Raw genomic sequence first — 23,844 nt, 5'->3', positions numbered from 1 at the left:
GACTGACTTATCGGGAGTCTCATATCCCCATTTAAACGCGGTAAGAACCCGTTATTATGTGCTTTAATTATGATAATAACCGCGTAAACTTAAAACAATGTGATTACTACATCAGCCCCTTCAGATTCAATTCAAACTTCAATATCCATATTAGGTTGCTCCGGCAGCTTATTTTCAATAGTAACGGATTTGGTGCAGTCCTCCGTCTTATAGATACCAACTAGACGGTTGGATACCTCAAACATGTTGTAGCGTAGCGATATTATGATGAACTGTGCGTTTTTCGTGCGTTCCTGTGAAAAAAAAGATTTTAAGAGTTTTAGTGTGTTGATATGGATTCTGGTTACTTAACACGTTGACAGTCCCCAGTCCAACGGCCTCCGTGGTCCAGTGGTTGAGCGTTGGGCTCACGATCCGGAGGTCCCGGGGTCGAATCCCGGTGAGGACATATCACAAAAATCACTTTGTGATCTCTGGTTAGGACATTACAGGATGATCACCTACCTGATTGTCCAAAAAGTAAGATGATCCGTGCTTCGGAAGGTACGTTAAGCCGTTGGTCCCGGTTACTACTTACTGATGTAAGTAAGTAATCGTTACATGAGCCATGTCAGGGGCCTTTGGCGGCTCAATAGTAACCCTGACACCAGGGTTGATGACGTTGGTACTCCACCTCACCACCCACACGAAAGAAGAAGTCCCCATAAAAATGTTTTGACTTCCTTGTAAGTCCCACTTAATACTTAAATTTTTATACGTCCTGTTAAAAACGTAAATAATAATAAATGTATTCTAAACACTTCACAATACCTATTGAGTGCATTGTGATATATGTCTTACTATGTGACATATAGTTATATGTCTTACTAGCATTAAAAAAAAACTAGAACTTTCAAGGGCCGCACTCAGGGCTCTGAACAAGTACATATATAAACAGCCTATATACGTCCCACTGCTGGGCACAGGCCTCCCCTCAATCAATCGGAGTATGGAGCATAATCCACCACGCTGCTCCACTGCGGGTTGGTGGAGGCGTTTTTAGGGCTAATAGCCGGGACCAACGGCTTCACGTGCCCTCCGAAGCACGGAATCATTTTACTTTTTCGGACAATCAGGTGATTCAAGCCTGAAAGTCCTTACCAAAAAAGGACAGTCTCACGAAGTGATTTCGACAATGTCCCCATCGGGAATCGAACCCGGACCTGCAGATCGGGAGCCTAACGCTCTAACCACTAGACCACGGAGGCTGTACAAGTAGCCAAGGTAATATAAATTACCCGGAATCCAAATGGAGAGCACCCGCCCTTAGTACATACCTGGGGCCTGTTTAATAAAACTTACAATTGAAAATTACAACGACAATTTGGTGTTCATTACGTAGCTAATATGAAACTGCAAAATATTCGTGATCACACACTCCGCAATGTACATCATATTGTCATTGTAATTTACAATTGAAGTTTTATTAAACAGGCCCCTGATCGTTTCTTAGTGACCGTGTAACTAGTGAGATCAGGACGAGAGAGTGCTCCTGTGTAGGCGCACACACCTGAGCACTATAATATATCCTGCGCAAATGACTTTTCTCCGACGTCTGGACTCTGATATATATGGTTCACGAACGTTTAGAGCTAATCCGTCATGTATATGGATCACTGGACTGCCAACGTGTTGAAATCTTTTTGAAACAGACTATAGGCGCTTGTTAGTAATCCCTAGGGGTAGCTAAGTTCATAAATAAAGTTCATCTAGACGTAAATCATTCCATAATTGACCTTACAACAGGAATCACTTATTTTTAAGCTTATATATCCATCCTACTCGGAAAATTGAATGTTTATCGACCTTCCTGAAATATTGACACAGGATCACAAAAACATCCCCAATTGGGATAGTCAGAGGTACTTTTTGTTGGCAGACTTAAGAAAGAATGAAGAAGAAATTTCTGTTAGAAATAAGTTGTGCCTTTTGCCTCCTCATGTTGTCATATTGTGATTCTGTGAGAAAAAATTAACATCTAGCGTTATCCCGTTTTTCACAGGGTCCGCTTACCTAACCTGAAGATTTGACAGATCCGGTTTTTTACAGAAGCGACTGCCTGTCTGTCTGACCAACCAACCCTAGAAGGGAAAACCAGCCCAATACAGGCTAGGTCACACCTCCGAAATGCATTTCTCGGGTATGTGGGTTTCCTCGCGATGTTTTCCATCACCGCTGAGCACGTGATACTCATTTATAAAGAAAGAAGAGTACTTTATAATTTCACCTTGATATAATTGGCGACGATCGACACGTTCTTGAAATCCAACGCTGCGTCTATTTCGTCCATCACATAGAGAGGGGTAGGTTTGTAGTAATGTAGCGCGAACACCAACGCTAAAGACGAGAGAGTCTTCTCACCGCCCGAGAGGTTTGATATGTTCTTCCAAGACTTGTTGGGAGGCCGGACGCTGGAATAAACAGACAAGATTTAAAAATAATTATTATTTAATATATATTTTTTATTATTTGATTATTATTTACTGTGTCATGGTATAAGAGAACCAGGTATGCTCAAAACTGACAGCTGGCATTTCAAGGTTAGCCCAGCTGACGTCATCCAACCCTACGTTACCATTTCGTAAAGAATAAATTACCCACGTCCAATGAACTTTCAGTAAAAGAATTACGTACGGTCACGAGCATTAATATGTATACACTTTGGTACCATGTCACATTAACTTTTTTGACAAATTGAACTGTAAGTCTCACTAAATGTCAAATATGTTAGTGCGACAGAGTCCTAAAGTGGGTACATTATATTGCTCATGACTGTACAGTTTAAATAATAGTAATTAAATAGATGAATCAGTAATTCACTTATTGTCATTAATTCTTTCTTCCAATTCCTTAGAATGTTGGAGATACCAATTTAATGGTAACACTGACGTCATCAAGGGCTGACAATGGCGGCTTGTCATAGGATTGAGCATACCTGGTTTTCTTATACCATGCTTGCACTTAAGATAAATAAATAACTTGGTCGGAACCTCCGGATCGTAAACCCAACGCATAAATCACTGGACCACGGAGGCCTTCCTACGTCTCCTTGAAGCGTCATTAAGTCAGTCAATTATGTGACTTAAGAACCTTCTGAAACTTTATGCCGTAAGGATGTTGAATAAAAAAAAAAGTTTACCTGAAAATGATTCCCTCGGTAAACGGATCCAAAGAGTCGACCAACTCTAATTCAGCATCGCCTCCCAATGTTATCATTTGATACATCTCTTTTAGCTTCGTTGTTATTGTGTTGAAGCCTGTAAAAACAATATAATATTTTATTAATATGATATTTTTATGTATGATCACACATACATCATAAACAGCCTATATACATCCCACTGCTGGGCACAGGCTCTTATCTCACTTTTTCAGACAAACAGACAAAAGAAAGGTGATTCAAGCCTGAAAAGTCCTTACCAAACAAAGCACACTCTCACAAAGTGATTTCGACAATGTTCCCATCGGGAATCGAACCCGGGCCTCCAGATCGTGAACCTAACTCTAACCACTAGACCATTGTTGATGACCAACGGCTTAGCGTGCCTTCCGAAGCATGGATCATCTTACTTTCGGACAATCAGGTGATCAGCCTGTAATGTCGTAACCAAACTAGGGATCACAAAGTGATTTTTGTGCTATGTCCCCATCGGGTTTCGAACCGGGACCTCCGAATACAGGCTCGATGCTCTCTGTCTTTATTTAAGAGCTGCGCTCTTGTCGGTGGAGTAATTGCCATTACTCCATAGATAGGGCGTGTAGAACGGTGGTTGCCCCAATCGCCTTCCGTTCCGCAGTACACCGACCGATGTTCTAGCTAGAGCCCTACTATTTCCTCGACCTCCAACCAGTACTGATACCGCTGCTGCCCGGCATCAGGGGTGCGCTTTAAAAGTAGCTCGATGCTATGTTAGATAATAATCTTACCACATAAGAAGTCGGTGGTACGTTTCTTCTTAAGTTGGTCGTAGAGGGCGCGCATTTCGTTCCTTCGCGTCGTTATTTCGTCCAACTCCGCCGCGCGTTTGATGTACAACTCCTCTTTCGCTTTGTAATCCTGAAACATAAATGCATTCCATAATATATTCACAGCAATACGCAGTACACTTAAATATACATCTTGGACACTCCATACAAACAACCTCGTTTGCCACAAACAACACACATTGACCAATGTCAATGATAATTCGTACACCTGTGTGTGTGACTTATGACGCCACACGATTTAAGACTAAACTATGTTCGAGGGGGAGTGAGGTAAACCTATCTCACATGCTGGTGAGGAGCGGAGTTGCCGTTCTATACATAGTGTTATTGCTTATTCCATGACGAAAGGTAACTGACTGACTCACTCACTTCGAAATCTCAAAAACTACAACTGCTAGGAGTGTCAAGTTTTCGGGGGATTCCTTTTAGGACATAGGTGCTCACTAAGACGGGATTTTGCGAAATTCAAGGGGTAGCTAAATTTTTATGAAACTTCAGGTAACAACAGCTTGTAGTTTATATGAACCACAAAAGATTCGAAAATGCTACAGAATACAACTAAGGTAAAAGCTATTATTGTTTGCATTTCTTGTACTATTCTTATACCCAATCTTCTATCGTGTAGGGTGTAAGGTGGATTACCAACCTCAGCAACACTGGTGTCAGGGTTATTAATCAAAATCAAATCAAATATACTATTTTGCACAGAACTTAATTTTAACAAGCCGACATAATACATAGGTGGCATAGTCGCTTACAGTAATTTCTTCCAGGCAACCAGTACCACGAAACAACCACTTATTAGACTATTATTGAGCTGCCAAAAGGTCCTGGCATGGTTCAATAGTAACCCTGTCACCAGGGATGGTGGGTTTGGCCATTGTCACACGAATGAAGAGATACATACCAATATGGCTTGTAAATTCGGCTTAGCGTCTCCAATCCTAGTCTTCTGCGCGGACAGTCGGTTCCTAAGCTCATCAACGGATATCTCCTCTAGTTCCTCAGCGGTGTGCTTCTCAAGAGGCGTTGGTCTTTCTATGCCAGGTACGCCGTCTATCCCTGGGTCTTCTAGTTTCAGGGTTGTGAGCTGAAATTCATATAATAGTCATAAAGTTTTAAGCAATTTGTAGAGTATTTTTCACAATTACCATCTTACCAATAAAAAATAAATAAGCACTGAACGTGTGTATAAGTATTTCACGGCCAAACAAAGTTCAGTCGAATTATTTGATAATTGGATTCAAATTTGCTTTCTCAAATGTCCCCTTAATCAAGGAGGGGTATGGAGCATACTCCACCACGCTCCACCACTGCGAGTTGGTGGAGCTGTTTGGGTTAGTAGCCCAGAACCTACGGCTAAATGTACCTTCCGAAGCACAATAACATGAAAATTCCACTTGATATCATCTCACAATCATGTCTGAATCATCTCTGAGTATACATTACGATGTCACTAACAGCTTATATAGGCGTGAGTTTATGTATGTGTTTCTGCAGAAGAATACGCACTAATAACTCCTCAAAAACAATCTACATACCTCTTTCTCCCACATAGGCGACTTGCTCTTACAATCCTGTATAGTTTTCTCCATTTTACTAACAGCATTGTTCGCCTCGAGGCGCTCGCTTTTGATTTTATTCTCCTTGCTTTGCAGTTTGGATATCTCTTGCTTCAGCTCCGAGAATTCGCCTGACCCTTCGGAGATCTTTTCATCGAGCTGTAACACGTTGGTAAAGTAAGATAAATACAACAAACATGTCTTCTTCCATCGTGTGGGTTGTCAGGTGGATTACCAACCTCACCAACCCTGGTGTCAGGGTTATCATTAAGCCGCCAAAGGCCCCTGACATGGCTCATGTAACGACTACTTACTTACATCAGTATGTAGTAACCGGGACCAACGGCTTAACGTGCCTTCGCAACACGGATCATCTTACTTTCGGACAATCAGGTCAGCCTGTAATGTCCTAACCAAACTAGGGATCACAAAGTGATTTTTGTGATATGTCCCAACCGGGATTCGAACCCGGGACCTTCTGATCGCGGAGGCCGTTAACAATAAACACAACAAACATGTTAACAACAAACATGTAAAATAACATAACGTAAGATTACAACTATACTACTTTGTAGTGAATAGGCATTTGCTAGGTAAGCGTGATCCACCCTAGACCACATCGTCACTTACCATCAGGTGAGATTGTGGTTAAACGCGAACCTATTTTATTTAAAAAAAAAAAACATTATAGATTAGCCACTTCTTATAACCTACAAAGCAAATCCTTTTTTGACATACATCATCATCATCATCAGCCCATTAACGTCCCCACTGCTGGGGCACGGGCCTTCCCTATGGATGGATAGGGAGATCGGGCCTTAAACCACACATACATACATAACGCCTATTTCCCATTTTGGGGTAGGCAGAGACCACGGAATTCCACTTACTACGATCTCGACATACCACTTTTGTCAAGTACTTGAAACGGCATTTTTATAAGCAAAAAAATAAATAGTACATATCCTTACGTCTTCCAACTCTTTTGTGAACTGCTGTGTGTCCAAGACAAGCTGTTTCTTCTCATTGTTCAGTCTCTCCATATTCTTCTCTGTTTCTTTTAAGTCCGTTTCCATTTGGGTTATCTTGTCTTTCGACTTCTTGGAGTTTCTGTATAAAAAAATATATATATTTATAAACAGCCTATAAACGCCCCACTGCTAGGCACAGGCCTCCCCTCAGTCGGGGAGGGGGTCTACTGTGGGTTGGTGGATATGTTTTTATGGCTGACGCGGTTGTGTGCAATTGCGTTCCCGTATCCCCGCCACACGGCGGCAAGGAGGAACACCGTTGGGTTTTAGTGGGTATACCGGGTGGCGACACCCGGGGAGTCCCACATAACCACGTCGCCCCCCCCCCCAGGCGGCGTGGTATGCGTAATGCATTTCCCAACGTTAAAAAAAATAAAAAAAAATGTTTTTATGGCTAATAGCCGGGACAAGCGGCTTAACGTGCCCTCCGAAGCACGGAATCAATCAGTTGAAAGGTATAAAAAAAATCATGAAATAATTAAGCCGTGGTAGCTCAGTTGGAAGACTGACACTTGACACACACTGTGAGGTCGCAGGTTCGAATCCTATCACTGGCCTAAACCATTACTTTTTGGAATGTTTATGAATTCATGTTTGGTATAAATCATTATCACGTAAGTAAGTAAAATGTTTATTTTTCATAAAAATACAGAAAATATTGATACAATAAAACCCCACGAAACCAATTCCTCGGTTTGTCTGTGGGAGTGGAGTTCGCTTAAAGTTATTATGTTTTAAAATACTTACAGTTAACTTATAGCTAAGAGATCTTTTCCATGAGATGTTTAAATAAAGATTTACTGAAATTATTTATATTGCACTCCTGTTCAGTGGTGAAGGAAAACATCATAGACACATGACGAGTCGTATGAACACAGCCCGGACTATACATACAAAAAACTCTTTCTTGCCTTGTATCACTTTACACCATGCGTGCGAGGGAGAGAAACGCCCCTCGCCTTTCTTCCGCCTTAAACGCTTAAATAGACCAAAGCGACCCCCATGGTTAGGCTCGGTAAAAGTTCGTATTTGTGCGGGGCGAAGTATGATGATAAATCTTGACATTGGATAAACCTTTTTATTATTATTATGTATGTCGTTTCCAATGAGGAGATCCGCAGGAGAACTAAAGTCACCGACATAGCTCGGAGAATTGCAAAGCTGAAGTGGCAGTGGGCAGGACATATGTGCCTCGCTATGGCGAGGAGAACCGATGGCCGCTGGGGCGGAAGGGTTCTGGAATGGCGACCACGTGTCGGACGACGCTCAGTGGGTAGGCCCGCTACAAGGTGGACCGACGATCTGGTGAAGGTCGCGGGAAGCCGCTGGATGCGGGCAGCGCAGGACCGATCGTCGTGGAGATCCTTGGGGGAGGCCTATGCCCAGCAGTGGGCGTCATACGGCTGATGATGATGTCTTTTCCATATCTCGGGCCTATGGAGTCCCGGACTTTTGGAAGGCTTGCGTGGGGCCGAAGGCAACACACACACAGGCCCCTTAAGACAGTTTAATCTTAATGTGATGTGACACCAACCGGCGATTATCCCTGTATGCACTATGGGAGTGCACCCAAAGACAATCCCCGGTCCGTGTAGGACTATTGCAGATTATGGGAACAAAGGGAACTGGGCTATTGGGTTGGGGGTTAGTGGACCGGGATACTGGAGCTATTGGGGACTATGGCGCCTGCTCGACCAATGTTGGATTATTATGATATATCCTATCTTCGGTAGCAGTCATCTGCGCAGGACTACTTTTAGTGCCTAGGCGGCTGCGCAACCGAAGTGTAATTTTTATACCAGACCGCTTTTTCCTTTAAGTCGCATGTAATTTTACTGGTGTACCATTCTGGGTAACTACCTAACTGTACCTGAAATTCACCAGGGTACCTTCTATACGTAGGATTATATTTTATTCTTGGGTATAATATCGATCATCTTACCTCAAACTAGTGTTGATAGCGACTTTCAGTTTGGTGATTTCATTGGATATCTTGACGATCTTCTTGGCGAGGTCATCGACCCCCTTCTGGAGGTCCTTGACCTTACCGCCGGCAACTGCTGTGATTTGGACGTCCACTTCTTGCACTTGTTCCTCTACCTATAAGATGATGATGATGATGAGATGGTATTAAATAGAACCACTAGTTCAGTACAATTAGTTAATTTGGTAATTAACGGCCTTCGTGGAACACGTCCGGTATACCAGTATTTCATTCCTCCAATGGCCTCTGTGGACCAGTAGTTGAACGTTGGACTCACGATCCGGAGGTCCCAGGTTCCAATCCCGGTGGGGACATACCACAAAAATTACTTTGTGATCCCTAGTTTGGTTAGGACATTACAGGCTGATCACCTGATTGTCCGAAAGTAAGATGATCCGTGTTTCGGAAGGCACGTTAAGCCGTTGGTCCCGGCTATTACTTACTGATGTAAGTACGTAGTCGTTACATGAGTCATGTCAGGGGCCTATGGCGGCTCAGTAATAACCCTGACACCAGGGATGGTGGGGTTGGTAATCTACCTCACAATCCACACGATAGAAGAAGTACAATTAGTGATTATATTTCAATAACGATAAGAACTAGATCTGACAAAGTAAAGCTAGAAAAAAGCTAGTATTGTGACTTTCATTAGCATAGTGATGTATCTATCAGTCGAGATTACGCTGATCGATTCTTTTCTATCTAACAATAGACACATACATCGACATAACACGTGTACCGTGTTGTATACTTGTACGTATTGTTTGTTATTTTGTCGAAATAAAAGCTTTTTTAAAAGCGAAATTATCAATTCATAGATTTCATAAAATATTGTCAAGACTTCAAAAAATAGCTTAAGTTTTATAAGACTCGAGTTTTTTACAACACTACCCGAAAAGGTTCGACAGTTTTCAAATTGATTCGTTACGAGTTACGAGCTCATATAACGTAAATTAACGTAAATTAGTCACAGAAATAACGGTTGCATAGAAAATTATACTTAACTGTTCGATTAGAAAGTTTAGATTTGCTTGCAGCAACATTGTTTTCTTTTTATTTAGAACGAATTCGAAGTTAAACTAAAACCTACTTATTGGTATGATATTTATGAAAAAAGATATGGTATTTTTTGTTTATAAAGCAAAACCTTATTTTATGAATGACAATTCATTTTGTTAAAATGTTGGCAGCTTTGTTTTTGTACCGGTATACCGGTTCAAAAATACCGCGGTATCAACATACCAGCCTCCGTGGTCTAGTGGGTAGAGCGTTAGGCTCAAGATCTGGAGGTCCGGGTTCGATTCGCGATGGGGACATTGTCGAAATCACTTTGTGAGACTGTCCTTTGTTTGGTAAGGACTTTTCAGGCTTGAATCACCTGATTGTCCGAAAAAGTAAGATGATTCCGTGCTTCGGAAGGCACGTTAAGCCGTTGGTCCCGGCTATTAGCCGTAAAAACACCTCCACCAACCCGCAGTGGAGCAGCGTGGTGGAGTATGCTACATACCCCCTCCGGTTGATTGAGGGGAGGCCTGTGCCCAGCAGTGGGACGTATATAGGCAGTTTATGTTATGTATCAACATACCGGTATGCCAACGTGTACTTGCAGTGCAAGCGAAATCATCTTAAGTCTCATCTCAAATTTATCTAAAGGTGACGAACTTTATCATTCCCTTACTGTACATCATCACATCACTAATTTAAGAGCCACGCTCTTGTCGGTGTAGCATTCTCCATGCTACTTTGCATAAACAGCCTATATAAACTCCACCGTTTCTACATAATTTCTAAGACTCTTCTTCTTATATCGTGTGGGTTGTGAAGTGGATTACCAACCTCAGCAACCGTGGTGTCAGGGTTATTATTGAGCCGCCTAAGGCCCCTGACATGACTCATGTAATGACTACGTACTTACATCAGTAAGTAGTTACCGGGACCAACGGCTTAACGTGCCTTCCGAAGCACGGATCATCTTACTTTTTGGACAATCAGGTGACCAGCCTGAGTGTGTGGTGTTTCTAAGACTTACAACTATGTGTGGTTGTAAGTGAGGTAAACCTAGCTCAGCCGTTGGTGGGGAGCGGAGATTTGCCGTTCTATACGTAGTATTATTCCTTATGATATGGTTACGAGGGTAGTTCAGGAGAGTTCCTCTTACCTAATTTTTAAGAAGAGAGTCAAAGAGCACTTTTTATCCATAGAGTATTCGTAGTCTAAGTATATTGTTATATATATAATAGGTATGTATGTAGGTATAGTATATTTTATATGTGTATATATTTATAGAGGCTTAGGCATATGTTTGTGTATATATATATTTTTAAACGGTTTTATATGTAGATATAATTATTATAATGTATTTAATATATTGCACCTCTTTTTATTCTTCCGCAGTTACTCTAATACTACCTCTGGGTTGGCTGGAAGAGATCTCTCTTAGAGATAAGTCCACCCTTGTAAACGTCCATTTCTTGTTTGTGATGTAACTAGTTGTTAAGTGCAATAAAGTATACTAATTACGGTGTCACCAACTCCCTTAACAATACAATCTCTTTACCTCTCCTGCAGCTTGTTTCGCCTCATCAAGTTTCTCCTCAGCGGCCCTGAGCGCATCTTCCAGCCTTTTCTTCTGTTTCGGGTCCACCTTGCACGACGAGACTTTACCTTCTTGTTGTTTGATTTGATTCTGAAATTAATGTTAATATCAGTAGTTACATGAACGGGAATGTTCCGCAAGAACATAAAACAACATAAGCTCACGACTACATCCGAATTTTCGTATTCATAGGTACAATCAAAGAGCAAAAATGCAGTCACTGAGCCCAGCGAATTATTTGTAAGCAGTGGTGAAATTATAAACCATTAGTTGTCATAATTATAAAACTTATGTTTTTGGTTTATTACAGAAATCACACGTAACCAGGAGGTCTTAAATGCAACCAGTTAATTACTTTGCAAGAAACTGATTGGACTTTTACACCTTATCGTACATCCATCGCCAGATGAACTAAGAACCCACACCTCACCGAGCTTTCTGTTAGACCAACGTGATAGGTGGTGAGCCGTATCGTCGTCTATAATGGTCGAGCCAATTGTGTTGGTGAAACTTGCACTCATGGTATAAGAAAACCAGGTATGCTCAAAACTGACAGCTAGCATTTCAAGGTTAGCCCAGCTGACGTCATTCCACCCTACGTTGCCATTTCGTAAAAAATAAATTACAAAAACAGCCCATACACGTCCCACTGCTGGGCACAAGCCTCCCCTCAATCAACCGGAGGGGGTATGGAGCATACTCCACCACGCTGCTCCACTGCGGGTTGGTGGAGGTGTTTTTACGGCTAATAGCCGGGACCAACGGCTTAACGTGCCCTCCGAAGCACGGAATCATCTTACTTTTTCGGACAATCAGGTGATTCAAGCCTGAAAAGTCCTTACCAAACAAAGGACAGTCTCACAAAGTGATTTCGAGAATGTCCCCATCGGGAATCGAACCCGGACTTCCAGATCGTGAGCCTAACGCTCTAACCACTAGACCACGGAGGCTGTTGAAAAAAATAATTACCAACGTCCAATGTTTTATTTACTTTGCAAGGAAATTTTGTACTTTTAGTAAAAGATTTACGTACAGTTTTGATGACTTTTATATATGTGACAAGTAATAGTAATTAAATACATTAGTCAGTAATTCACTTAATTTACGTCTTTGGAATGTTGGAGATACCAATTTAATAGTAACACTTACGTCATCTAGGGCTAACAATGGCGGCGTGTCATAGGATTGAGCATACCTGGTCTTCTTATACCATGCTTGCACTTAAGACTAATTAATAACTTGGTGCAAGTTCAATATAGGTGTTCAAACCGTCTCTCCCCGATTGAAAAGCAAGCCAGTGTACAGTCATGAGCAATATAATGTACCCACTTTAGGACTCTGTCGCACTATCATATTTGACATTTAATCAGACTTACGGTTCAATTTGTCAAAAAAGTTAATGTGACATGGTACCAAAGTGTCGCTCAGTGGGTAGGCCCGCTACAAGGTGAACCGACGATCTGGTGAAGGTCGCGGGAAGCCGCTGGATGCGATCAGCGCAGGATCGACCGTCGTGGAGATCCTTGGGGGAAGCCTATGCCCAGCAGTGGGCGTCATACGGCTGATGATGATGATGATGGTACCAAAGTGTATACATATTAGCACTCGTGACCGTACCACAGTGACGTGCAAGAATAAACGTCACAAAATGTGATAAAACTTCTGAAAGTTATACCCAAATCATTCTGAACGGTTCGTAAATGGAACGAATAGTCCCTTTCAATTAACTTTAATCCGTGTCGGGTATATTTATGAACATATTACCTTTAAAACTGGTACTTGTTCAGTCAAGCTCCTTAGTTCCACGTTAAGTTTATGAAGCGTAGTTTTCCCTTCGCGTGTACTCCGCTGCAGTGATACTATCGAGTCTTCTAACGACCCTTGTTGGCCGCGGATGTCTGTTAGCCTTTTAGTAGAAGAAAATATTACACATTACTACTACTAATACTAGTTATAAAAGTATGAGTTATTCGTTCGTCATTATTCGGGTACATAATTATTCCAAAATACAATGTAATCGCAGAAGCATAATATGAGGAGCTCGGTGACGCAGCGGTTAACGCGCTCGGTCTGCGATTGTTGAAGTTAAGCAACTTTCGCAAAGGCCGGCCATAGGATTGGTGACCACAAAAAAAAGTTTTCATCTCGAGCTCCTCCGTGCTTCGGAATGCACGTTAAGCCGTTGGTCCCGGCTGCACTAGCAGTCGTTAATAACCACCAATCCGCACTGGGCCCGCGTGGTGGTTTAAGGCCCGATCTCCCTATCCATCCATAGGGAAGGCCCGTGCCCCAGCAATGGGGACGTTAATGGGCTGGTGATGATGAATATAATATCATGTAATTGTGCCTGGATATAACACAAAGGGTCATCATTTATACCGAAAAAAAATTACATATAATAAGAAGGTCAAGCGAAAAAAAATATGTACAGCACTATCTATATTGTTTTTTGGGGCAGGCAATAGTATATCCATCTCAAGACAAACCAAGTATCCACGCCTCACCGGGATTTCTGTTAGACGAAGAAAGGAGAAAAGGCTATAGTGCGTTTTCACATAGACATATCCACATAACAATGAACCCTACCTCTGCTCCAAGTCCTGTAGCTTCTTCTCATTGGCCTGCAGGACCCGGGGGTCTTGTTCGCTGGTGTCCTGTTGTACAGAAGACGACATACGACCGCGCATCGTCGTCCTGCCACCACCAGACATTGTACCTAGAATTTAAACAACCATCATCTAGCATTATCCCGTTTTTCACAGGGTCCGCTTACCTAACCTGAAGATTTGACAAGTCCGGTTTTTTACAGAAACGACTGCCTGTCTGACATTCCAACCGCGAAGGGAAAACCAGCCCAATACAGGTTAGGTCACATACTTCTGAAAATACATTTCTCACACACGCTCGTTTCGGCTTGACAAGAGCTGCGGGGTCAAGTTCCGTCCAAGTCAGATATTTTCGATTTAATTTTCTCTTTGTGAGTTTCTCGAAGCACGGGTGAGTGTTATAAAAAAAATGACTAGTTGGTTCATAAATGATTATCACGTGCTCAGCGGTGAAGGAAAACATCGTGCCCACATTTCTGAGAAATGCATTTTCGGAGGTATGTGACTGGATTTCCCTTCGCGGGTTGGAAGGTCAAACAGGCAGTCGCTTCTGTAAAAACCCGGACCTTTCAAATCTTCAGGTTAGGTGAGCGGACCCTGTTAAAAACGGGATAATGCTAAGGGGATGAAACCATTACAATGTCGAATAAATATTATTTTCTTTCTCTTCATATTTAGCTGCGTCATTGGTGAACATGAGGTCACGACTATATCCTAAATGGGGTATCTATCGCAAGATGAACAAGTACCCACACTTCACCGAGCTTTCTGTCAGACCAACGTTATAAATAGGTGGTGAGCCGTATCGCAGTCTATGGTCGAGTCAACTTTTAATAATCATCATTTAACTATTTCTGTAGAAAACCTGGTCTTACGACAACACAAAAAGATGAAAAATAAATCTCCTCACCAGCAATTTCAATGACATCTCCTTTCAGTGTGACCACCCTATACCTAGTGGCTCCATACGCGATACGCGACGCCTCGTCCAAATCTGTGGCAACTAGGGTATCCCTCAATGCGAAGTAGAACGCTGGCAACACCCTATCGTCCTTCACTTTCACTAGGTCGAACAGACGAGGAACGTTTCCTGGGCTAGAAGTGGATAAAACTTATGTAAGTGCCTTCACCAGCAAACAAGCATTACACTTAGAACCATGTCGGTTTTGTCAAATTAAAGTAATTGATATATTGAAACAAAGTCTCACTACATGTCGAATATGTTAATGAGAAAAGGTTAGAACAAAGGCTAATAATAATAAGGCTTAGGGGAAAGGCTAGTTTGTATAGGACATAAGGCACGTTAAGCCGTTGGTCCCGGTTACTACCTTACTGAAAGTAGTCGTTACATGAGCCATGTCTGGGGCCTTTGGCGACTCAATAGCAACCCTGACACCAGGGTTGATGAGGTTGTTACTCCGCTTGGCTAGGACATTACAGGCTGATCACCTGATTGTCTGAAAGTAAGATGATCCGTGTTTCGGAAGGCACGTTAAACCGTTGGTCCCGGTGGTAACCGGGACCAACTTAAATAGTAATTTACTGATGTTTGGCGGCTGGTATTTCACCCCACAACCCACACTAGAAGAAGAAGATTCCTCCATTCCATATGAAAGAAAAGTTTCTTAATAATCTACACGCAACTTCCTCTTATCCTTAGCGGCTTACGGCCATTTAAATAAAAAAAAACCAGAAGAGGTGAGGTACAGTCATGAGAAATAAAATGTACCCACTTTGGGACTCTGTCGCACTAACATATTTGACATTTAGTGAGACTTACAGTTCAATTTGTCAAAAAAGTTAATGTGCCATGGTACCAAAGTGCATAAAGTACATAAAGCTCGGCTCTCGATACTAACTGACGCGGGCCGGAGAGTAAGATTACAATTCAGAGGGGGATTAAACTTACTATTGAACCTTCCTCTCATACTGCTGCTTCAGATGTTCTTGCTTGTCGAGAGCAATGAAGGTGGCGCGGCCGATGTCGTGGGCCTTGAGGTGCGCCACGCAGGCCTGCGCCGTCTCCACGGTGTCTACTACTATATTGTCTAGGGCGCCGCAACACGTCGATATCGCCACATCGTATTTGCTGTCTATACCTCCGAGGTCGCCCTGGAAATTTTCATCGCTTAGTGGCACGCTATGATGGTTTTGTCTGAAGTACAGTACAGTAGCTATTTGCTCCTTTATAGAACTCCTACGTATAGAACGGCAACTCTCCGCTCCTCACCAGAGGCCAAACTAGGTTATACCGAAATTTGTCGCGTAAAATTCGGTATAACACGGTTCCCCTTTCCTAATGTACCAAAATTTAGCTTCCTACCTTGAAAACTGCGAACAGTCCCATAAAAACGGTTGGGGGCAGATTTCCACAAAAAAATAATGCACGATTCTTTTGTTAGTCAAAACAGTCTGCACACAATTTTTTGGCTTTCTACCTTGAAAATTGCGGAATGCTTCATACAAACGTCAAACCCCCATTTTAGAGAAGTGGGGGGTTAGAAAGAGACAAAAAATAGCCTCTGTCCACTAAAACTCAAGTCAGTTCGTCGCTCCGTTTAGCCGTGAAAGACAGACAAACAAACAGACAGACAGACGCACTGTATGGGACATACCTAATAGTCTACCATTTATGGTCAGTCACATCTCTAGCGCGAGCAAGCCAACGCGTCTCAATGTTTGGATCTTGTAATTTAATTTAATATCCTAAGTAATACAGTTCATTCAATTGTTTGTGTGGGGTTTTATTACAAATTACCAGCGCTCCCTACACGCACACATACACACACACACATTCCCATTTATAAGAATCATCATCACTAATTTAAAAGCCACGCTCTTGTCAGTGTAGCATTCTCCATTCTTGTCTATCAAAGGCCAATTCCTTTACTTCATTATAAGACACGACGTTCACCTTTTATCTAATCTGTTCCACGTAAGCTCTTCTTGGTCTTCCCCTTTATCTCTTTCCATGTAACTTCCCTTCTATGATGTTTTTAATAAAATCGTCGTGTCTTATTAGGTGTCAAATTTATAATAATAGGTATTGGTATGGATTATTGAAATTAAATGTCAAAGTGTTATAGTATACGAACCAGCCTCCCATAAATGCCAGGTATCCGTCCATCTCTCTTCTCCTTCATTAGAGCGTCCAACACTCTCCCGCGAGATCTGTTCGCACTCATTGCTTGCCTCGACTCTTCTAGCTGTGCTCTGAAAATGTATAAATACATGTGTATTATCCAGCTAAGTATTCTTAATAAAAAAATAAAGCCAGCACAGCGCAAGCTCTGAATAAACGACAGCTCAGAATGGCCGCTCGATGCAGAATGCCCCAAAAATCCCAAACAAAATATGGAAAATCAATGTCGTATAGTAAAGAATCATACTAAGTATAGACCAGTAACTCTCCGCCCCGTACCAATTCGTATCGGGCGCCGATCTTACCCCTCTTAGGCGATTCTCACACTGCACCGCATCATGCTGCATGTTGATTCGACGCACCTACGCGCGTGCCTGCGGGAGTGCAGATCTGCATCATCGTGCGGGTTTTTTACGCACTCACAAGCGTTGGGGCGTTTTGTAGATTAACGCACGGCGGCTCTTATTTCATTTAAAGTCGTTCCAAAATCACGCGCGGCACTGCGGGATTCGGTATGCCATACCTTGCGTCTCGCCCCGCACCTACGCGCGGGGGTGCATGTTTCTCCGCATGAACGCGCGTGGTTGCATTTTCTGTGTGTTAGACTGTGCGTGTTTTCTATACAAACAGAGATACTTACAAGCAACGGAAGAACACGCATCCACGCGCTACGCTGCATGATGCGGGGCAGTGTGAGAATCGCCTTAGTCTTACTTTAGTCTTAAAGGGCCGTAAAGCATTAAGGAGTAAGAGGGAGAGCGCATGGACTATGTCCCGCTCGCACTTAAGCGTCTGCAGCACAGGGTAGTATGGAGTGTCCAGGGTGTGTTCGTAACATGCAAGTATAAGTAAAATAACCGAAGCAAGGATCATCTTACTTTCCGACAATCGAGTGATCACCCTGCAATGTCCTAGCCAAACCAGGGCTCACAAATTGATTTTTGTGATATGTCCTCACAGGGATTCTAACCCGGGACCTCCGTGAGCACAACGCTCAACCAACAAAGGTCGTTACAACGTAAAAGGACAACAATTACCCAGAAAAATATAAATAAATTCCTGTACATACTTCACTTTTCTGGCTTCTTTCGCAACATTCCCTTCTTCCTGCTTCAGTTCTTGACATTTCGACTGAAGTTCACTCAATTCTCTTTCGTTCTGCGGTACCACGGATTCCAATGAATTTTGTTGGCTGAAAGTAAAGAATTTATCAAAATATGCCTCTTGATTTTCTTAATCAATATCCGTACAGGGTCCCTTTTAGGACGATGAAACTTCTATAATATTAATAGTTGGGATTCACTAGGGATTCGCTAGTCTATAATACCTATAAAAATAAATCGCAAAATGTGTAAGTAAGCGCATAACTTAACAACGCCTGGACCAATTTGGCCAATTCTTTTTTTTTTTAATTTTCCTTGAATTTCAAGGTTGGTTTTTACGGCGAGAAAAAATCGTATATTTACCGGAAAAACCCTAAAAACAGCCCTTTTCTTTTTCCCATACAAACGTTTTCTAACTAAAACGTACAGTCAATTTGAGCTTTATTGTTTTTGTATAAAGTTCATATTACAAGCACTCAATGTTGCCTAAGCAGGTGTGTTCCTAATGTCAAAGAGGCAATTTATTAACGCTATACAAAGTTGAAATTCAATCATATCTATCAACTTTTTGACAGGGCGAAGTCTGTCGTGTTCGCTAGTAATTTATTACAAAAAAAATATTATTAATTTATTAATAAACAAAAGACTCACTTCGTTTTATCCTTCAAATCTTTAGCAGCTTTTTCGTAGGCCTCTTTCATTTTCTGCAACTTCTCGCTCTCAATAGTCTCCGTACTTAGATATATCTTCAGTTCTGATTCAGCTAGCTTGTAATTCTTGGTAGCTTCATCCACTACCTTCTTCAGGTCTATTAGTCTCGCCTGGTGCCTGTCTTTCTGCTCCTGAAGGTCTTGCGTTTGAGATCTGGGGGGTTAAAAAGGCCACATTGAAATAATTCATCCACGTGCATACATAAACTCACGCCTATTTCCCACCGGGGCAAGCGGAGACTAACGAATTCCATTGGCTTCGATCCTGACACACTTCTCTTGCTTCCTCCATTAATCGTTTCATACCCGCACGCATCTCCAATTTGGTAAATATACAGGGTGTTAGTGACATCGTAACGAATACTTAGAGGGATGATTCAGACCATGATTCTGAGTTAATATCAAGTGGAATTTTCCGTCGGAGAAGTCATGAAAATTTTAGAGCTTGTTTAAATTGTTTTCCGTTCCATACTTTTGCGACGGAAAATTCCACTTGATATCAACTCAGAATTATGGCCTGAATCATCCCTCAAAGTTTTCGTTACGATGTCACTAACACCCTGTATGTCTTCTAGGTGTTCCTCTGCCAGCCCTACCACCAACTTTCGCTTTATATACTGCTTTCATAATCCTATTATCCTTCATGCGCTCTATGTGACCAAACCAACTTAACGTTCCCTTCTCAATCTTAGTCACTATATCGTCTTTTACACCACATCTCTCTCTTATCACACTGTTTCTCACTCTATCACTCAATTTAACACCGCAGATGCTACGCAACGACCTCATTTCTACGGTATTAATCCTACTTTCATTCTTCTTCTGCCATACCAAACATTCACTACCGTACATTGGCTACTAACAACTGTATGCATTGAATTACCCAATTTTACACTTCTTACTATATCTTCATCATATGTACCATCCCTTTATTTAGTTATAATATAATGTTAATCATGTTTATGTTATACCCACTATTGACTTGCGACGTATAAAATAGTTTACAGAACATTGTAGGCACAATAACCCGTGCACGTGTTCACGCCGCGCAAAAAATTGGGACCGTATTAAATTGTACGTAAAATTCAATCTCAAGTTGTTTCGGTTATTACTATATTAATATGTCTCTAGAGTAAACACGTTGAATGCGACGATAAGAAAGTAAGATTGTAAGATTGAATGGTAGAAATCAACTATCGGATTAGATTTTTATACTGACCGAGTATTTTACAAAGCATAAGCCCGAGACTATATCCCAGTTAGGTTAGTCAGAGGCGATCGCACGTTGAACTAAGCGCCCACACCTCACGAAGATTTCTGTTAGACCAACGTGATGGGTGGTGAGCCGTATCGCCGTCTATACTTGTCGAGCCAGCTGTGTTAGTGAAAACTGCACTTGAGATAAATTAATCAACTCATTGGCGCACGTCCGGTACTTGCATGCGTAAGTCTTTGGTGAGAGTGAAAGACGCGAAGGTGGTGTGTCAGGATCGTAGTAAGTGGAATTCCGTGGTCTCTGCCTACCCCAATGGGAAATAGGCGTGATCTTATGTATGTATGTAAGTCCGGGGTGTGCCATCACAGGCGTGGTCAACTGCTCACCTGACGCCAGCCATAACAGTCTGCAGTTCTTCCTCTGCTTGTCTCTTATTCTCCGTGTGACGAGTCAATAATCTCTCACATTCTTCTATTTCTCTTGTGTTCTTCTCCGGGATCTGCCAAAAGAAAAAATGGTTAGCCCAAGTTAATAGTAGTTAACAGCTACTTCGAAAGCTTTTCGAAAATGATCCGTGGTGCGGAATTCACTTGAAGTCGTTGGCTCCGGTTACTACTTGCTGATATAAGAGTGTATTATGTCAGGGGTCTTTGGCGACTCATGCGAGAGCGCATCTTTTATTCTGAACTTGAGGAGGATAAGCGAAAACATGGCGGACAACTCCTCAGGTATAAAGACGCTCTGAAGCTCTCAACGGGACGGTTTGGCAGCACAGCGCCTAGAATGGCGCAAGCTTGTGACGAGAAGAATCCACGAGTTCGAGCAACAATGTACAGTAGACCTCGACTATTTATTACAATTACCGAAACGGTGTGTTGACGTTCCCTCACTGAGTGCGGGAGTTCACCGTGGAGATAAGCCGTATAAGCCATCTTAGGGCGCATCAGCGTCGTGATGATTATATCAGGGGAAATCGGTCGGAGAGATCATATTAGGGAGCTTTACATTAGTGTACAAAATCACAATTCGCTGCGAAAGGTTTAGTACTTTTTTTGACCGGACTAGAGAAATCGGCAGCGCTAAGGGTCATCACCCGGTACAAAATTTAAGACAACAGGCCTGACGGTGCCCAGTTCGGGGCGAATCTGAGAGAATTATATTTGAAAGAATTAATCGACCTTCCACTACGGGTTGGTGGAGCTGTTTTTACGGCTAATAGCCGGCGTGGTGGAGTATGCTCCATACCCCCTCCGGTTAATAGAGGGGAGGCGTGTGCCCAGCAGTGGGACGTATATAGGTTGTTTATTTTTATGTTATGTTTAATCGGCCTTAGTGGGCCGATAGCGATAAACACAGAATAAGCGAATCCGTCGGCGGGGTCAGTCTTTGTTTTCGCGAACTAATTAGCCTCTATGGCTAGATCTAAAGAAAGCAAACTAATCTTTACTATTACGGGTTACGCATGAAACTAATCAATCATACACAGTAATAATTATAATGAGGAATGACATCATAGAATAATAAGTAGTCAAGTAGAACCCATGCATACTTCCAATATACGTAATAAATGTAATCTGTGGTTGTCGGTACAGGTAACCCTGACACCAGGGTTAATGAGGTTGGTACTACACCTCACAACCCACACGATAGAAGAAGAGTCGGTACAGGTTGTGCAATTAACTCTTTTAATACCTTATGACCCAAATAAAGTAAAAAAATATTATGAAAAAATGCAAAAGTAACTTTGTTTCTCTGTCTGTCTGTTACTTTTTCACACTTTACCCGGTTTGTCAAAATGTTGTAAGGAGATAGAGACCCAGGAAAGAACAGGATAGTTTTTACCCCTGAAATCATCTCCTAAGGGGATGAAAAGGGGCGGAAAAAAAGACGGAGACGCTGGTGAAAACCTAGTATTTTGATTACATATGAATTGCGCAATATAGTAACGGTTAATCTTGCATACGCAACGAATTTAATTAAAAGTGATTTATGCTGTTACCGTAATTAATTAATTAACATTTTTTTATAAAATTACACCTTACTTATTGAATGTGTTGTTTATGTCGACGTCTGTAATATGGCGTCTATTAGAAATAAATTAATTTCCTTTCATTCTATATTATGATTTATTTCATTTGGTATATATATTTAAATCGATATCAAAGGAATTTACTTATCGAAGTCACTTGCAGATTAAATTAATTTTATAATTTTACTGAGAGGAGAATAAAAAGAAATCAATCAATCAATCATTGTTATGTTGATAGGTCTGTTAAACTGTTAATAGGTGTACATAATATAATAAATGCATTAAATAACAGTTATAATTATTAAATTATCATCGTCAATAATTAATACTTATAATGGCCGCTTTATTCAATAACGTTTGACATATAACTCGATACAATTAAGTTGACAGCACACCGCAAAAGGGTAGCATACCAACGAGATGAGAATCCTATCGCGCTAATCGAGCTTATGCAATCTACGTTAGATAAACGTCATTCAGCTATTGGTCGAAGCACGCGCGCGGCGGGGTTGCCATGTCGCGAGGGCTTTAGCCTAGGTGTCCACACAATACTTAAAAAATGGCGTTTGGATTTTAAAAGTCTAACAATAAATGATACAATTTCTGAACTGACTATGAATTACCAATACCAATCCAAATCAATTAGTTTATCAATTAGTTTACTTACCAATTCCAAATCAATTAGTTTATTCTTCTCTTGTTCTAGAAGTTGCTCCAAATTCTTCTTTTTCTTGTTCCCCTGTGTGATATCAGCTTGAGTCGAGACTGTCTTCTTCTTGCATCCCTGTAGCTTCCCTGTTACTTCTTCTTTCTTCTTTTGAAGGTCTTCGTATTTTCTATGAAATAGAAAATAAAATTATGTCACAAAAACCCTGGCGTCAGTTATTATCGATCCGATTTACATAACATTCCGTACGGAGATAGATTGAGAGTCAAGGTTTTATCCCGGAAATTACCCCTTAAGGGGATGAAAAGGGGGTGGAAAACCATAAAGTCCGCTCGCGTGCAATAACCGATGTTTATATGGACGGATAATTTGAGACCCAGAATTTGTCATATAGGGTGGTTTTTATCCCGGAAATTACCCCACAAGGGGATGAAAAGGGAGTGGAAAAAAAAACGAAATTATTTTTGTATTCTATTAAATTGTGTAAGAAATATTCTACCTGATCTCAAGGAAAATGAACGTTTTAGATACTTACTTAGAACCCGCTTTCAATACACTTGTTTTCTCTTGCAGCTCTTCTTTGATGGTGTTCAACTTTTCGTCAATTTTGCCGAGGTTTTCCTTTAACTCTACCATTTCTTTCTCCTTCCCTTCCACTATTTTGTGGGTTTCGTGGCTGAAATCATAATACTATAAAATTGAGGCTCCCTCGCGATACTACAAAAATTGCTGTTAAAAGAGCACCGGTGATGGATAACCTCATAATCCATACGATAGAAGATCCTATCATTTTGTTCCGTTTTCTTTTGTTATTTATTTAGATAGACAACATGTAAAAAGAAGATAGCGAGGTAAGAAGTATATGTATAGGTAAGTAAAAAGAAGTATTTGAAGTTTGGTTGTTGTTGTTGTTTGTTGTTTTTGAAGTATTTGTTTGTTTGCAGTATTTGTATTTGTTTGTGTGTTGTTTGTAGTAGTTTAAATAGAATAGAAATAGTTTATTAAAAAAGAGCGCCACACACAAAAACCAGACAATAACAGCATTATTAAATGTGTTGTATTGTGTGTTATTGTGTATTTGTAGTTGTGAAAGTATTTGTAGAGGTGTTTGTATTTGTGGTATTCTTCTTCTTCTATAGTGTGGGTTGTGAGGTGGAGTACCAACCTCATCA

At 41.4% G+C, this 23,844-nt stretch overlaps 1 protein-coding gene across 1 annotated transcript in view; it reads right to left on the bottom strand.

The window, feature by feature from the left end:
- Positions 1-87: 87 nt before the first annotated feature.
- The window catches only part of LOC126377506 (structural maintenance of chromosomes protein 4), a 57,698-nt gene continuing 33,941 nt past the window's right edge, over positions 88-23,844 (bottom strand). Inside the window, exons 6-24 of the mRNA XM_050025251.1 lie at positions 23,208-23,348; positions 22,673-22,841; positions 20,363-20,475; positions 18,702-18,914; positions 18,017-18,139; positions 16,901-17,018; positions 15,715-15,917; positions 14,716-14,900; positions 13,786-13,915; positions 12,964-13,105; positions 11,161-11,289; positions 8,562-8,719; positions 6,560-6,698; positions 5,568-5,747; positions 4,934-5,116; positions 3,967-4,096; positions 3,179-3,296; positions 2,267-2,450; positions 88-293 (exon numbers count right to left, since the gene is read on the bottom strand). Coding sequence (XP_049881208.1) covers positions 132-293; positions 2,267-2,450; positions 3,179-3,296; positions 3,967-4,096; positions 4,934-5,116; positions 5,568-5,747; positions 6,560-6,698; positions 8,562-8,719; positions 11,161-11,289; positions 12,964-13,105; positions 13,786-13,915; positions 14,716-14,900; positions 15,715-15,917; positions 16,901-17,018; positions 18,017-18,139; positions 18,702-18,914; positions 20,363-20,475; positions 22,673-22,841; positions 23,208-23,348 — 2,920 coding nt within the window. The 3' untranslated portion in view covers positions 88-131. The remainder of the gene's footprint in view (positions 294-2,266; positions 2,451-3,178; positions 3,297-3,966; positions 4,097-4,933; positions 5,117-5,567; positions 5,748-6,559; positions 6,699-8,561; positions 8,720-11,160; positions 11,290-12,963; positions 13,106-13,785; positions 13,916-14,715; positions 14,901-15,714; positions 15,918-16,900; positions 17,019-18,016; positions 18,140-18,701; positions 18,915-20,362; positions 20,476-22,672; positions 22,842-23,207; positions 23,349-23,844) is intronic.

The sequence above is a fragment of the Pectinophora gossypiella genome, chromosome 23 (genome assembly GCF_024362695.1).
Source record: "Pectinophora gossypiella chromosome 23, ilPecGoss1.1, whole genome shotgun sequence".
In the NCBI taxonomy this organism is placed as follows: domain Eukaryota; kingdom Metazoa; phylum Arthropoda; class Insecta; order Lepidoptera; family Gelechiidae; genus Pectinophora; species Pectinophora gossypiella.
This window is presented reverse-complemented; position numbering and strand designations above follow the sequence as displayed.